This window comes from Mustela nigripes, chromosome 12 (genome assembly GCF_022355385.1).
Source record: "Mustela nigripes isolate SB6536 chromosome 12, MUSNIG.SB6536, whole genome shotgun sequence".
Lineage (NCBI taxonomy): Eukaryota > Metazoa > Chordata > Mammalia > Carnivora > Mustelidae > Mustela > Mustela nigripes.
Window position 1 is genome coordinate 71818939 of NC_081568.1, and position 16080 is coordinate 71835018.

The following is a 16080-nucleotide window of genomic DNA, read 5'->3' on the forward strand; positions in this document are numbered from 1 at the left end:
AGGAAGAAAGAAAACTCCTGGCTGTCCTGGGGTAAGCCAGGTCTTGAGACCATTACCTGATGTCGGGCTGGAGGCCATGAGCAGCCCCCAGACAAGCCACAGGGCCTCAGAGAAACTGGGGGAGGAAGGAGTAGTTGGGGGAGGGGGAGGACTGCCTCAGACCCAGAGGGAGAATTTCCTGGACAGGGGAGATGTGCCTCCTGGAACTGAGTGTGCAGAAACCAAGAGGCTCTCTAGGTAGGAGGGCTGCTTGAGCAAAGCCTGGGGGCCGTAGGCAGGGCCACTGGACATAGCACGGCTTGAGTGGTGCCCCCTCCTCGAGGCCTGTGGTTTTAACCACCCCCACTTTCCTTTGACATTTGGGCTACCCGCACAGTTAAAAGAGGCTCTGTCTATATGTATGCCCCCAGCCCTGGGCCTTCCTCCTCTGGGTCTCCCCACATTCACATCGCACCCCCCCCTCATTTTTCAGCACAACAAGGCCAGTCAACCAGCCCACAGCGTCCCACAACTCTCTCCTCTCTATGAACATTTCAGCAGCCCACACCCTACACCTGCACCAGCCGACATCAGCCAGAAACAAGGTACGGATCTGGGAAGGGGAAGGACCTGACAGCCCCTGAGCCTGGGGCCAACTCCTCAGCTTCAGAGTCCAGGGGCTAGGCCCTGTTTACAACTGGACGACCTGGAACTGAACAAACTCAAAGCCCAAAGAAAACATGAGAAAGATGGATGGGGAGCCTGAGGGCAGGTGGTGCCAGGTCAAACTTGGAAGGCTTCAGGGAGGAGCCTAATCTCAAGTGGCCTCCCAATGCCAGGATGTGGGAGCAGGCATTTGTGTAAAGCTCAGGACAGTAAAACTTGAATCCTTCCCTCCCCCCAGTGAGAAAATGGAAAGTGGTGGTTGTGATGGCTGATTCACCTCAGCCTCAGGGAAAGTCATTCTGAAATCAGCCATTGTCGGCTGTGGGAAACATGCTGACTCAACCCTGGGGAGGCAGAGGGGGTGGGTGGATCCCAGGCTGCCCAGGCCAGGGGGCTTGCCTCCTGCACACAAAGCCAGACCGGAGTCCCCAGTGGAGAGACCCCAGGTGAAGACCAGCAGTGGACCGGGGCACGGTGAGGCCTGGCCTTCCCACTCCTAAAGGACTCCACCTCTTCTCCTGGCCAGCCAGTGTCCTTAAGGGTAGTCACCAGTCTCTGCCCTGTAAACGGAGCACTGTCATCACAGTGGCATAATCCTGAACAAACCAGTATGTCTGGTCCTGTAGCAAATGGAGGTAGATCTTAGAGGCCCCACCGGCGGCTCTAGAATACAGTAACTAGCAGAAGTAGCTTCCAGGTCAGGCTACATCACTCACTCGGCCCCTCTCCACTGTAGGAGTTCACAGGCCTCTGCAGACCCCCGACCTCTCTGGCTTCTACTCTTTGACCTCAGGCAGCATGGGACAACTCCCCCACACTGTGAGCTGGTGAGTGTGGGCCTGGTGGGAAGAGGGCACTTTGCGCTGGTGAGACCCATACTTGCCCTGTCATTTACCACCTCCCTCCATCCTGTTCTGCCAGCACTCTGCTGCCAGCTCTGTCGGTACCAGGGGCTGGCCAGAAGTTCTGTCCAATTCCCAGATGGCCCAGTGCACTCCACTTGGCTTCTGGTCTTGGTCTGCCACACCTTGAACTCTGCCTTGAGTGGTGTGGGGTGGGGGACACCGAGCTGCCCAGGGTTGTAAGAATAGGTAAGGAAGAAAAGGGAGACCTGCCTGAGCAGGGAGGGGGCAAAGACAATATGAATGGCTATGAGATAGGCTTTTACCTTTCAGCCACGTGGTGTGCAAAGAGATACATTCTACTTACCTACCTCCTGCCAACTGGTCCCTTGGCTGAGCTCCCTGAAGAGCAGAGTTCTCTCTGTCTCCTCTGGTGCCAGGGGCTTAGAGAGCCTTAGAGTCTGTAAAGGCTGGGCCAGCAAAAGCCAGCCTGAACCTTAAGTCAGCAGGCCCAACTGTGGGCCAAAGGGCCCGTCTTCAGCTGGAGCGGAGTCTTAGCAGGCTAGTTTGGCCCTTTGCTCATGAACCACAGAGTGAAGTGGACAGGTCTGCAGCCTCTCTGGGCTGGGGCAGTCCTACCCAACAGAAGGAAAGCATGGTTGTCCAGGAAGGAAGGGAAGGCCGGAGGCCCAACCTGACACCTGCCTGCCCTCTTCCATGTGCTCTTTACCCATGTTCAGCTCTCACTCCATTTCCAGATTCTCCTCGGACAGTGCTCCACTCTGAATACCAATCAGGACTCCACCTACGAATACCTATGAAGTTGGCCAGGCAGGGCTGGCCAACCTCAGGCCCCTGCCCTCTCAGCACCTGATCGCCCTAGTGCACTACCCAGGCCAGACCCCCAACAATTATAGGGCAGTGTTAGCAGTGCTTTCGCTGGGGGCTGTAAAAGCCCAGAGCGGTGCCTCATCCAGCTCAGCATTTCAAGGGCTTTCAGGAGAGAAGGTCACATAGCCAAGCAAGGCCTGAAGGGAGACCAGGAATCCAAAGGGGAGCAAAATAGTCCAGTCATTTAAACAGTGGATGCAGAAGCCCTAACGCAGATGTCAGCCCTGTATTGACCAGGAAATAAGGCTAGAGGTGAGCTGGGGGACGGGGGTGGAGGCACAGCTCCTGAGCTGGATCCTGGGAGAAAGCTGTCATTTCTGCCCCTTAGGCGCCAGTGGAAGTGTGTAGAGGAGAACAGGAGCAGCACAGGTTGCCCTCTGGTGGCAGATGCCCAATACATACACTGGAAGAGTCCTGGCAGAGACCGATTCCCTGCCCACCATGGGTCCGACCCAAGCACTGTGGGGAAGTCTGTCCCCTCATCTGGCCAGTAGCCGGACTGCTAACAGCTGTCTCTCCCAACCACAGGCCCAGTCCTCCTCTCTACCCCTTTTCCCCTTCCTGCGGATATAGACAGCACTTCCCTGCCCCCACTGCAGCCCCTGGCGCCCCCTACCCCAGGTGAGTCCCACACCCTGCAGCCAGGCTCCTGCTTCCTGTTGCCCAGGCTTCAGTGCCCACACGAGGCCATGCCCAGGCCAGTGCTTGCCCTGTGCTAGTTGTCTGTCCATCCGTCCGTCTGTCATTCTGCAGCCCCTGCTGCTCTGTGCCTGAAAATGAAGCCAGTGGGAGAGCTAGAGGCCTAAGCCCAGGTCATACCATGCAGCCAAGTGCCCTCGAGCAGCCAGGGACAGTGCCTGCCCACGTGTGCTTGTACTCCTGCCTCTGTGCATGCCTGAGTCCGCCCAAGTGCAGGTGTGTGTGCACTCACCTCTCCTGTGCCTCCTTGCTGGAGGGCGGGTCAGGCACACTTTCCTGGGCATTCCGTGAGCTCTGCCCAAGCTGAGGCACCACCTTTTCCATGTGTCTCCAATCTTGGACCCTTAGGGGCTCCCTGCTCAGAGAAAGGAGCAAGGGCACTGTGGTTTCCACAGAGGAGCAGAAAATCAAAGTGACAGGTGTGTGTATATGTATGAGTCCCTTCATTGCACTCACTCCTTCAGTGACTGACCCAAGCCAGGGATGGAACAAGTAACTCAGCAGACATGTCCTGCTCTACTGGAGTTCACAGCCCAGGGTGGGAGGTATGGACAGAGCACTAATAGTCAAATGGGCTTTCTGGGTGATGGGATAATCCTAATCAGACCCCAGCCAAGGCAGGGGCATGGACAGGGAGAGCTTCCTCAAGAGTCACATGTCCTGAGTAAAGCCGCCAAGGGGAACAGAACTGGTTGGAGATGGTGAGGGCTGTAAAGTGATGAAGAAGTGGGGAAAATGGGCACCTGGGTGGCTCAGTGGGTTAAGCCTCTGCCTTCGGCTCAGGTCATGATCTCAGGGTCCTGGGATCAAGTCCCACAATGGGCTCTCTGCTCAGCAGGGAGCCTGCTTCCCTCTGTCTCTGCCTGCCTCTCTGCCTACTTGTGATGTCTCTCTGTCAAATAAATAAATCTTTAAAAAAAGAAAAAGAAAAAAGTGGGGAAAAGATGGAACAGATTTTTTCAGCGGGGGTGTTCATGCAGAGTGAGGCAGGTCCTGTGGAGGATCCTGGGTTTTATTCTGTGGGCTATGGAGGAATTTCAGCAGGAGTGGCCAAGAGCACTCAGATGTTTTTAAAAGTCCCTCTGAGTGTTGTGTGAAGAGAGGCCTGGAGGTTTCAAGCAGGAGAGGAAAGGGACTCCCATGGCAGTCACAGGCTCAGGAGACTGAATTGGTGACAGTGTAAGGTAAGGGGACGGATTCCAAAGCTATTCAGGACTGACTTCATAGCCCCCTGAATGACATGCATGCAGATCTGTGCAGTGTGTCTGTGTGACCTGTTGGGAGCAGGTGTTTGTATCTGTGTACCTGTGTGCAGGCCAGTGGGGGTGGGGTGTGTCCCCATCTTTGCGTACTGTACAGGGGCCTCCAGACGTCCAAGGTCTGGCCCATACGTTCCTGCCTCGGTGTTAACTCTCCTTCTGCCTTTAGGTTCACCCACCCATCCCTGATGCTGGGCTCTGGTGTACCTGGTCACCCTGCAGCCATCCCCCACCCGGCCATCGTACCTCCCTCAGGGAAGCAGGAACTGCAGCCGTATGACCGGAGCCTGTGAGTGAGAAGATGCCCAGTGTGGAGGGAGGGGAACAAATGAGCAGACTCAGGAGCCCATCCATTCATCAGCCAGAGACACATTCTTCCCACCAGATTCTACACCTGCTGCCTAGAAGCTCTAGGGGCTGTTAGGGGCAGTCTCTGGTCAAGCCATCTTGTGGTTCTTGCCACTGAAAGACCAATGTTTTGTTTTTTTAAGTTTATTTATTTAAGTAATCTCTTCACCCAGTGTGGGGCGTGAACTCACAACCCCAATAGCAAGAGTCGTACACTCCTTAGAAGCAGGAGGGAATGGATAAGGTGGGGAACAAAGATTGTTTTGAACCAACAGGGGAGGGGCTGAGAAGTCCTTAAACATGTTTCTCTTAGCTGCAGCATTCCTGTAAGGAAGAGTTATATAGTTCTGATCTTCCATTTTGGAGCAGCTGAAAAAGATACCATTTCAAAACCCTAGTTTCCATGCACTCACACACATACTGGACACAAACTGGAAAAAGGCAGCAGCATTAGGTGGACACTGGGGGGCTCCTGAGTGATCTGGACTTGTGCTCCTTAGGAAGACACAGGCAGAATCCAAGGTGGAAAAGGAGGCCAAGAAGCCAACCATCAAGAAGCCCCTCAACGCCTTCATGCTGTACATGAAGGAGATGAGAGCCAAGGTCATTGCAGAGTGCACACTCAAGGAGAGTGCTGCCATCAACCAGATCTTGGGTCGAAGGGTGAGGCCACGGGCAGGTGGGCTGGTAGGGGTGGCCCTTGACTGACGCCTTGATACACTCCATCTACCCCTTCTTCCCCACTGCAGTGGCATGCACTGTCTCGGGAAGAGCAAGCCAAGTATTATGAGCTGGCCCGAAAGGAGAGGCAGCTGCACATGCAGCTGTACCCAGGCTGGTCAGCGCGGGACAATTATGTGAGTGGCCAGTGAGGGACGGGGAGGGGAACCTTCAAGATGCCATGCCCTAGACCACTGTCCTAAAGGCAGAGTTAAGGAGGGCAGGTGGTGGAGTGAAGGGCCCAAGGCCTCATGTGGCTAGTCTGAAGAGAGCCAAGCAAGGGAAGCTGCCCCTGAAGGTAGGCCCATGTCCTCTTTTCCCCTGGGATGTACTCTCCCCACTGGACTCTTGCCTGGTGTTTGGACATATAGGCAAATGGAGAAGGAGCCTCTGTGCCATCCTCTGTACCTTGGTGGTACCCTGGCAAAAACTGCCACCGAGAAATGCCAGGCCACCTCGGGAGGAGGGAACTCTGTACCCAAGAATTTCAGCAACAGCCAGGTTGGGCTGCAGGTTTCCCAACCACTCACTCACTGGAGTTCTCAAAGGACCACCTCCCAGATCTGAGCAGAATCCGTCCCTCTGTTCCCTGCAGGGGAAGAAGAAAAGGCGGTCTCGGGAAAAGCACCAGGAATCCAACACAGGTGAGGCCTCCTCTCAGCAGTGGAGACTGCTCTCCAAGTGTGCAATCCATGAGCACCTGCTCTGGCCCAGAGGGAGGGGCAGAACATTCAGCCACAGACCTTTAGGCCCTCTGGAAACAAGGCCCACTTCTCACAAGTCTGATCCCACATGTGAGGAACAGCTATAGGAAGTCCCTGTAATAGTGTAACATTGGTGTGTTGCCTAACTGCAGCTTCCCACCTTTGCAAGCCCTGCTCCCCGCTAGCCTCTGCCACAGAAACTGAGCCTGTTGTTCTGCTGTGACCTGCGCGCAGGCTTTGGGGGTGGAGGTGCAGCCCTGCCTAGGCCAGAAGTCCCGCTGCCTGCTAGTTGGTGCCTGGCTGTTACTCGGTCACCAGCCCCCCTACCCGATCCATTTATTTTGACAGTGCAGAGTGCTCTGTATGGAGGACTCAAGGAAGCCACACACTGCTTCAAGTCTCCTTCCCATGGGTGAATTCATGCCCCAAGTCTGATAGTCGAATTCAGACTCCACATCCACAACTGTCTCACGCTATCCTGCCCCCACACAGGGAAGCTCAAGGCTAGGACTGAGGCAGGGTAGAATCCTCAGCCCTTTTTCTGAGGTATGGACTTAACTGTCCACCTGGTTTAAGCTACAGCTTAAACACCTTACGGGGGTGGGGGTGGGGTTAGGCAGAGTAGGCACTGGCAAAAAGGAAGAAAAGCTGGATAAAGTGGGCAGGGAAATGTGTGGGGTGGGCAGCCCTCAGGGCCTCCCCGGGGCCCCTCTCCCATAGCTCCCGTGCTGCAACCAGAAAGAGGAGCTAACCTGATAGGATTCCCCTCCCTCCTGCCACTGTTCTTCCCACTGCCTCTCCTGCCTAGCTAGGTGCTGCCCACCTTTCCTGATAACCTGGCTCTGGGTCCTGGGGCTCCCATGGGGGGGCTGGCTGTGCCATGGAGAGGCCCTCTGCCTAAGGGGCCTACGGGGTATCTGTGACTGGCTGACACTGATGTTACCTCTTCTTTCTGGGCCCTGCTCTGCCCTGCTGCCTGCCTGCTCGCCCTCTGCCCTGCTCTGCCCCTCTGGCATGGCTGTGAGCAGACCCTGGCTCGCCTAAGAAATGCCGTGCTCGCTTTGGCCTCAACCAGCAGACGGATTGGTGTGGTCCGTGCAGGTGGGTTTGTCCCCACCACCATCCTCCCTTTGCTTTAAGCTGCTTCCCTGACTCTGCACATGTTCTGCTGGGCCTGTAGCCCTCCTTTGGTCCCCCAGTCCCAAAGCATACCCACAGATTGGGGAACCCATGTCTCCTAAGAATGAGGTGAAGAAAGAATGTTCTAGAAAAGGCAGGCAGATTCAAGAAGGTAGTTTTGGTGCCTGTTGCCCAGGGTCCTCGGTTAATGATGGCCTAATGCTGACTAGGGTTAGCAGATCCTCAGCAGGCCAATCTCATGTACCCCAATCAGTGGCCTGAGCCCCTGGCTACGAGGCCTAGAACTCACCGTGGTCTACCAGTTCCTTCACTTCTTCAAGTTAGGATTCCTGAACCCTTAAATCTAAAAAACTTGGGGAAAACACACACACCCTCCACACCAAGGTGACTGTAGTAGAGAACAACCTGGATGCCAAGTGGTCATGTACTTCACCTTGTACTGGAAATGAGGGGACTGTAGAGGTAGGGAGAAAGAAAGAGGGGGTATCCCTGTGCTGTCCTGGCGAAAGGGTCTTACTTAGGCTCTGTAGCACTAAACCCATGTGTTTCCCCATACAGTAGAGAAATGTGTATGTGAAAGAAGACATACATCCCTACACCAAGTGACTGAAGTTTGCCTGGTTGAAGTTGAGGCCAGGTCTGGTAGGGCTGAACCTACTCTAGGCATTACATTCACAAACTCTAAGGAGTACTGTCCAGTCCCTCAAGAGTGCCCACCATGCTCCCTCTCCAAGGGCAAAGAGGAATTCGGGTAGTACAGACGTGTATGTATGTACACACACTGGGAGCGTATTTGTGGTATTCTGTCTGAGCACCACCCAAAAATCCTCAAGCAGTGTAGCCCTTTGCCTTAATGCAGATCTGAGCCCCACAAACATGTGAAGCAGAGGCTCCAAGGCCGAAACTAGGAGATAATTTTCCCCGGAAAACAGAAAGCCCAGCTCACAGGAGGTTCCTGTGCCACCCTGTGGCTGTGCTGGGTACTACACCTGTTCCAGGTTTGGGCCAGGCCCAGCACAACTGCAATGCTAGGTTTGAAGGCACAGGCACATCACCCAAGTCCTGGGGAGAGGGGACAAGAGGTCAGCTAGGCCTGTGCAAGGACAGCATTTTCTGGTTGTGGTGTATGACTATGAATTCACCCTCTGTTTACAGATAACTCTCTTCACTATTCCTAGGAGGAAAAAGAAATGCATTCGGTACTTACCCGGAGAAGGCCGCTGCCCCAGCCCCGTTCCTTCCGATGACAGTGCTGTAGGCTGCCCCGGGTCCCCAGCCCCCCAGGACTCGCCCTCATACCTCCTGCTGCCCCACCTCCCCACAGAACTGCATGCTAGTCCTGCGGAGCCAGCGCCTACATCACCAGGGCTCTCGGCCGCGCTCAGCCTCCCAGTCCCCTGGACTCCCCCAGGCCCTCCCCAGCACCCTGCAGAGTACACAGGTGCAACGAGAGGAATCTCAGAGACAGGCAGCCTAGCATGCACAGGGCACCTGGCTGCCTCCAGGGGCCCATCCTCCGAGAGGAAGCGACAGAGCCCCAAAGCACATGGAAACTGGCCAGGGGCCCTGTTACCTCCCTCTCAGGGACCAGGCCCAGGAGACTTCCGAGGCTGCACAACTTCTGCCTGAACCTGGGGCCATCAATCCAACTGCTCTGAGTGGCAGGAGTGAGATCTGTGTTGTGTCATCAATTAAGGGCATCCCTTGTGCCTATAGCAGCCTGCATCTATCCCTTTTACCACAGTCTTGCTGGCCAGATGCCCCCTGCTGCCTCCTCTGCTTTTCTGCTCTAGATGTCCTAGATGTGTGGGCCCGAACCCAGCTGCTTTCCCTACCCTCCACCTCCCCAGCCCCACCACTGCCACACCCTCCCCATACCAGACACTTCGTGGACTAATGAGCTAGTTTATGAAACAACACCTGAGCAAGGTCACAACCACGTGCTCAAGAGGACAATACTTATGTCAAAAGGGCCTGGAGAAGCCCTTTTGACAGAAAAGGAGTAATCATTCCTAAGCTGGACCAGAAAGAAGCCTCTTGCCATGTTCTCAAGAGCTTGCAAGACAAGGAGGGAATGGAACAGTTAAATCTAGGCCTATCACCGCAGGCAGCAGGAAAAACCTGACACTACCTTATCAGGCAAGTATGGGCAGTGAGACGTATCTGGCTCTAGTTCAAATTACTTGGAAATGTTTCCAAGAGAAACTTAGCCTTGCCATAAGCTCTGATTACCAAAGTCCCAAGCATTGGGTTGGGTGAACTCAAAAGCTGTAAGAAATTACGGCCCAAAACCTAGTGTGCATCCCTCCCTACTCCTAGAAGCCCTCAGTCACAGCTCCATTTCCTACTTATCCGTGTCAGTCTAGGCAGCTCTTGGGCAGTTGAGAGGGCAAACCTCGTGACAGTCAGTGCCTACCTTCCAGCACAAAACAGGTCAGCTTCAGTTTCCTAATGGTCCTGCAGGAAGGACCATCACCATCAAAGCAGAGTCCAGAGAACCTCTAGTGGTAGTCAGTGGGTTTTCACCACAGCCTACTTTAACCCATTTCTGAGCCAAGCTTCAACCCTGAGCCTTAGAAAAAACTTTTAATTTAACTTTTTTTTTTTTTTTTGGCCTCTTCCCTCACTGTACATAGCCTGATTCCAAAGAAAACGGGCTGTTCCTATACCCGTACACCCCTCAACAAAAGCCTTTAGTTCCTAGTTTAGCCACTGGCTTCTCAGAATCCAAAGAACATATATTCTAGTATAGTGTTGCAAGAAGTCTTGAGAGAAAGAAAAGGACTATTGTAGTGTTAAAAATATTTTTGTATTGTTAATGCATCATCCAACAAAAACTTTTTTAACATGAGAATAAAGATACTTTTTACTGGGTTTCTCTTTCAAAACTTGACACTAAGGAATAAACTGTTACCCACAGCCAGAAAACTTGGGGCTTATTCTCTATCATGGGACACACATTCTCAAGACTTTCAATCTATAGAAAGAAAGCCTCCCTACTGGAGGCTCAGGCCCTGCCCCAACCACAAGAGCTAATAACCTGCTTCTACATGTAAACTCCCCAATCTTCGGACTTCACAAGTGATGCAAGCAAAGGCCACCCTGCATATGGGAATGGGCTGTGAACTGCCACCACAGACCCACACAACCACTAGGCTCCATCTTCCCCTCCCATCTTCCTTCCACAGAGAGAAAAGACCCAACATTCCATGAGCACACATCCTATTTTGAGGCAAACTGGAGTCTCTCCAAGCTGGTATCAGAAAACTTGAAAGAGCATTTCAATAGCACCCTTTCCTCCCAAAAGCTAATTAGGTACTTTAAGTATCTTCCTATTTTTATACAAAACCTCTCCAGTTTGATAAATCTACAGTCTCCGTTTTAACAGCAGTTTCCATCATGTTTAAGAATACAATTAACTCCTCAAACCCATCATGAACATTAAAGGTGTAAAAGCCACTTCAATAGGTCACTCCAACATTAGATAAAAAGGCTGGGCAAGAAGAGTATCCCAACAGTCAGCCAGTGGGTCACCATCATGCATTGTAATTTGCATGGCGTTGTTTTTGAGATTTTAGGTTTAAAAATATTTATAAATAAAGTCATCTTCCAGAGTACTGTCTGTCTAAAGTAGGCCACTGGAAGTTGTAATCCCAGACTTGCTTTTCTTCTGGAAGGGTGCGAGAGGAGACCATTCTCTCGACATCTGTCCCATTTAAAGAATTCCACTCTGGCTACTGGCCTAGTTGTTTCAAAAACTACATTTTAAGGCTTATGCAAGACTGGGTTGGCAGCATCTGATTTGGTGTCTTATTTAGAGCACACTGAGTACAGGAACAATGCACCCTTTGTGAATGTTGAGGGGAAAGAGGAAGGCTCTGGCAACTTGGTTAAAATCAAACCAGCCTCTTAAAAAAAGTGTCTTCAAAGAGGAAACTCAAATCCTCCCAGATCACACCAGCACATTCCTGAGGCCACAGGTGACTGAGAGTGCAGCCCCAAATACAATTTCAAGTAGCACACCAGTCCCACCTCACTGCAAGCGAGGAACGAGCCCCATCTCTGAGCTCTCAAAAGACAAGATACCGCAACTTCCCTTACCCCTTCCCAGAAAACGGGCAAACCGGCTTGGTAGTTGCCAAAGCTGCTGCACCTGTTCCGAGAATCTGCTGCGGACTCAGCGGTGCAAGCTGGTGAGGCCTGCCCAGGTCTCTCAACTGGAATACGTTTTCCCTCTTTATACAGGAAGCCCCATGGCTAGACTCTTCTGGCTTTAACTACCTTTTGAATGTCCCGAAAGCACTACTTCCCGCCCAGCTCTACTGAGTGTACTGCAAGTCTGGCTAGAAAGGCCAGAAGTGCACGGAAACACACTTGATTCTTTACACTGTTCCAAAGAAGAAATGAAACTGGTTCCTCAATGCATTTCTAGAAAAACAGCCTAGAAAGGGCAAGGGTAACAAAGACCTGTCAGGCCTATATATCAAAGCAGAAGATTTGAGACCAAGAACAATTCCTTATTAAAAAAAAAAAAGCTGGCTGGCTTTTCTTTGAAGTTAGAAAGGCTGCTTTAACATGATTTTCTCAGCTCTACCCAGAGCTTTGAATTCACCACTAGTCCCTGAAAGAAAGCAGACCACCCAAAACAGACCTTGGTTCCTCCTATGCTCCATCAATGCCAACTATTCCAATCACTCCTGTCCCAGAAACTCTATTTCAGGCTCTCGGACTCTCTATTGGCATGGAGCAACTAATGGACCTTTGTTGGCCTCCTTGTCCACAACGGGCCAGAGGGGTCTGAGAAGGGCGGGATGGGATATTCCCATAGTCGGAGGCTAGAATAAAAGCCAGGTCAGGTCAGGAGAGATTTCAAAGGTAAGGATAATGTGTGATCAGGCAGAGAAGTAACTGGAAAAAGCAAATTCTGTCCTAGGGGTAGGAACTGTCTCATCTCTTAGCAGTTCTCAGGAGTTCAGTCACACCGGGTAAGGGGTATTTCATCAGCTATAAATCATATAGAAAATTGTTACTAGTTCAAGCTGATACTTCTTTCAAGTTCACCTGGGGTTTTGGACCAGATCTTCCTTTTCCATTCAGGTGTTCATAACTATCTAAAGGCTTGTTCTTTTAAAGCATGTGCAGTCAATTTGGGGGTGGGTCGGGGCGGGGGGGAGATGGTTAGAGGAGGGGAGGAATAGGTAGAGGAAGGGGAGAAATCAGAGGAGGAATTAGGTCAGGAAACCATGCAAGCAAGCAAAGGCCACTCTGGAAACTCCTCTTAAATGTAGTTTTTGACAGTGTAGCGCTCCCACCCATCCTCTAAGCTTCCTGAGACAGAAGTAACTGCAGAGCATTTGAAGCAAGTAAGAGAAGCTGTACAAGAGCATATGCAGCAGGACAAATAAGACTTTGCCCAATACAGGAGGTAAGTACTGACACTAAGAGCACTTTTATGGACTAGGCAGATTCTCAAGAGTGAAAGAGGAGGCAGGCTGGCATACAGATCAGGTGCTCAGTAAATACTTGTGAAAATTTCAAGTTAAGCAGTGTCAGAAGGTCATGAGAACTATACAATGTACCAAGATATACTGTCGTAAGCAACTATATTCAATATTCCTGCCACAAAATGCCTCTCGGGATTGGCACACACCAGATGTAGCCAACGGTGTAAAACGCCACAAGGCAGCATGTTGTGGCAGCATGTACATCACCCGTGAGTTAGACTATCACTCAAGTCCCACACTGGAAATTCATCAAACGAGAGCTCCCTGACCAACACCTTTATGCCACTGATAAGGTTCATATCCACTGACTGCTCAACAGTAAGGACAGTCTATCCTGCTTAGGTGTCCAAACGGCTCGATGCTGGGCCACTGAATATGTTCTAAACTTCTCATCATTTGTCTTGCTATGTACATCCAGTTCTCTTACTCATTCTGCCTATTAGAGTAATTTTCAACAAGAGTAAACAAAGGCATCAACTAGGACTCCAACTGCAAAACCTTTATCTCAATCCTTTAGTACAGTACTAAAAAAATATTTAAGGGAGCACCTGGGTGGCTCAGTCGTTAAGTGTCTGCCCTCAGTTCAGGTCACGATCCCAGGATTCTGGGATCGAGCCCCACAACAGGCTCCCCACTTGGCGGGAAGCCTGCTTCTCCCTCTCCAGCTTCCCGAACTGCTTGTGTTCCTTCCCTCACTGTCTGTCAAGTAAATAAATATTTTAAAAATACATATATTTTAGTTCAACCACCCAAGAACTGTACTGCCTGACATGGGTCTGATCAACATTCTTCCTGGACAGTCACCAAAATTATATCACTAATCCAGCACAATGTCTCTTTCCAGCCTATATTCTCCAGCAGACCTGACACCCAACCCTAAGCTGGTAGTTCCAGACTGAGCACTGCTTTCCCCCTCACCTTGGCATCCCTCCATCTCCAACCAAAACCACCAAATTAGTTTCTTCTCATGGAAACTTTCTTAGACCCTTCCAGCCCTAGAGTCCCCATTTGCTCATTCATCTTGTTCTGTCCAGGAACGTTTTTATTATAGCCCCTAATCCCCTCCTGGCAGTATTTATGTTTTGCCTCCTTAGCTCCACCGAAAGCTCCAAGAGGAAAACCATGTCTTACACTTCCTACAAAGGAGAAGTCAGGAGCTACATTTTAGAGATTCAGCCATTTCATAGGCTTTCCCTTTACTAACAATCTTCCCCCTTATTCTCTTCTGTATTAGCTAGAAATCAGCTTTCATACAAACTAAATAACTGAAGATCTTTTTAAAGTGCAAGCAACTTCAGAGGAAGACATTTGATTCTTTCCCATTTAAATATACAGGGAGTGGGGCGCCTGGGTGGTTCTTAAGCCTCTGCCTTCGGCTCAGGTCATGATCCCAGGGTCCTGGGACCGAGCCCTGCATCAGGCTCTCTGCTCAGCATAGAGCCTGCTTCCCTTCCTCTCTCTGCGTAATTGTGATCTCTGTCAAATAAATAAATAGAAACTTTAAATATACACACACACACAAACACACACACTTAGGGAGCTTTAAAAAAAAAAAAAAAGAAAGATCTGAAACATCTTCAAGTGGGAAGTGGTGGCAGAAGTTAAGCTTCCAAATATAAAAGCTTCTTTGGCCACAGACAGAGTGAACAATGCTCAGATCAAGAGGTCTGCTGCTCTCAGTTCTTAACTTGTGGAAGTTACTTCCTATCCCTGTATAAATCACCCTGTTAAGAGTCTAGGCAACCTATCTAATTTCTTAATTTCCCTTGGATCAGCAAACTATAGAACTGGCTCATTTTTAAGTCAACTACTAAGAGATCGGGGTGTCCAGGTGGCTCAGTCGGTTAAGGGTCTGCCTTCGTCTCAGAGTCCTGGGATCAAGCCCCATGCTGGACTCCCTATGTGGTGGGGATTTTGCTTCTTCTGCCCCTCACTCTGCTCTCATTTTCTCTCTCTCCCTCAAATAAATGGGTAAAATCTCAAAAAAGAAAAAAAAAAAAAGGTACACTAAGAGATCATGTGGTTTGGAATATCTGCCTGCCCTGAGTCACATGCTCATAAGACTTACTCTCTTCTCCAACTAGTTACAGTCTAAACTCAGCATCACCATTACTTCATGTTACTGGGGTGCAGTCCTAATCGTCCCACCAAATTCCAGTAACGATCTCGTTTAATTCCAGCAGCTGGTACGTTCCCACAGATGCAGAATCAACAGATCACAGCTGCAGTGCTGCTCAGGAATCTTTACCTTATTGGGATGACTTTGTGGATCTTTGGAAAAATATAAAAATTGCAAAGCAATACTCACCTTGTGTATTAAAGGTAGATTTAAAAAGGCAAGCTAATAAAATATAAAATGTAATAGCATTCAAATGACATAACTTGGTTCTACAACGTAGGAATTATCAGAATCTGTTTGAGGGGGGCATATCCTTAATCCATGACAATGTCAGGGAAAGACTAAGCTAGTATTCAGAAAGACTTTGGTTTCCTCTCAATTATAAAAAGCTTTTATGAAAAGCTGAGAAGCCAAAAAACTGTCTCACAGGAGTCTTCATCACCAATAACACCACTCTGCACATAACTACCATTTCCAACTTACCACAGGCCAGGTAGGAACTAAGAGGCAGAAACAGGAGTCCAGCCTCACAGTATGACTTCATGCCACAGTATTAGTTCAGAATAGCTGGGAAGTGAGCGGGTAGGAGAGAGTGTATCTCTGGAGATAGGCTTGGCTACTGCGGATAATGGGGAAAAGCCACTTGTTTTCCTCCGGAAAGGTGAGGGCCTAGAAAACTCTTGATAGACTTTTTAAAGAAATAGCAACCAGCAGGCGAGAGCAAACAGGGTAGGCAGTATGTGGTAGCCAGCCTAAAGGGCCCCTGAACACCCTACTTATGACTGATGTGGGCACACAACACCCAAAAATGGCCTATTTTCTTATGTGAGCGGTTAGATCTTTACCAAACCTGAGAGTTTAAGATTATCAGGGTGTTTTTCTTTTATTTTTTTTTAAGATTTTATTTATTTATTTGACAGAGATCACAAGTAGGCAGAGGGGGAGGCAGGCTCCCCGCTGAGCAGAGGGCCTAATGCGGGGCTTGATCCCGGGGCCCTGGGATCATGACCGGAGCCAAAGGCAGAGGCTTTAACCCACTGAGCCACCCAAGCGCCCCGTCAGGATGTTTTTTTAAAGCCTAGGGCCATAGCCTACAGAAATCAGGAAGGGAACAAAAATCTTAACTACCGTATTGTCTGTCCACTCAGTCTTACCTATTCAAAAAAATCCCAGTGTCCTTTAAATATGGGTAATGCCATTATTTAGTCC

At 50.4% G+C, this 16080-nt stretch overlaps 1 protein-coding gene across 4 annotated transcripts in view; it reads left to right on the top strand.

Moving 5' to 3' along the window:
* Nucleotides 1-8746, top strand: part of TCF7 (transcription factor 7) — a 31802-nt gene extending 23056 nt beyond the window's left edge. The window contains exons 4-11 of one of the 4 annotated variants that reach the window (XM_059417575.1): nt 473-584; nt 1382-1472; nt 2907-2999; nt 4506-4625; nt 5185-5347; nt 5434-5541; nt 6000-6048; nt 8427-8746. In XM_059417575.1, coding sequence (XP_059273558.1) covers nt 473-584; nt 1382-1472; nt 2907-2999; nt 4506-4625; nt 5185-5347; nt 5434-5541; nt 6000-6048; nt 8427-8506 — 816 coding nt within the window. In that variant the 3' untranslated portion in view covers nt 8507-8746. Of the gene's footprint in view, nt 1-472; nt 585-1381; nt 1473-2906; nt 3000-4505; nt 4626-5184; nt 5348-5433; nt 5542-5999; nt 6049-8403 lie in introns of all 4 variants that reach the window. The other 3 variants (XM_059417576.1, XM_059417578.1, XM_059417579.1) reach the window with 3 other exon arrangements.
* Nucleotides 8747-16080: the final 7334 nt, after the last annotated feature.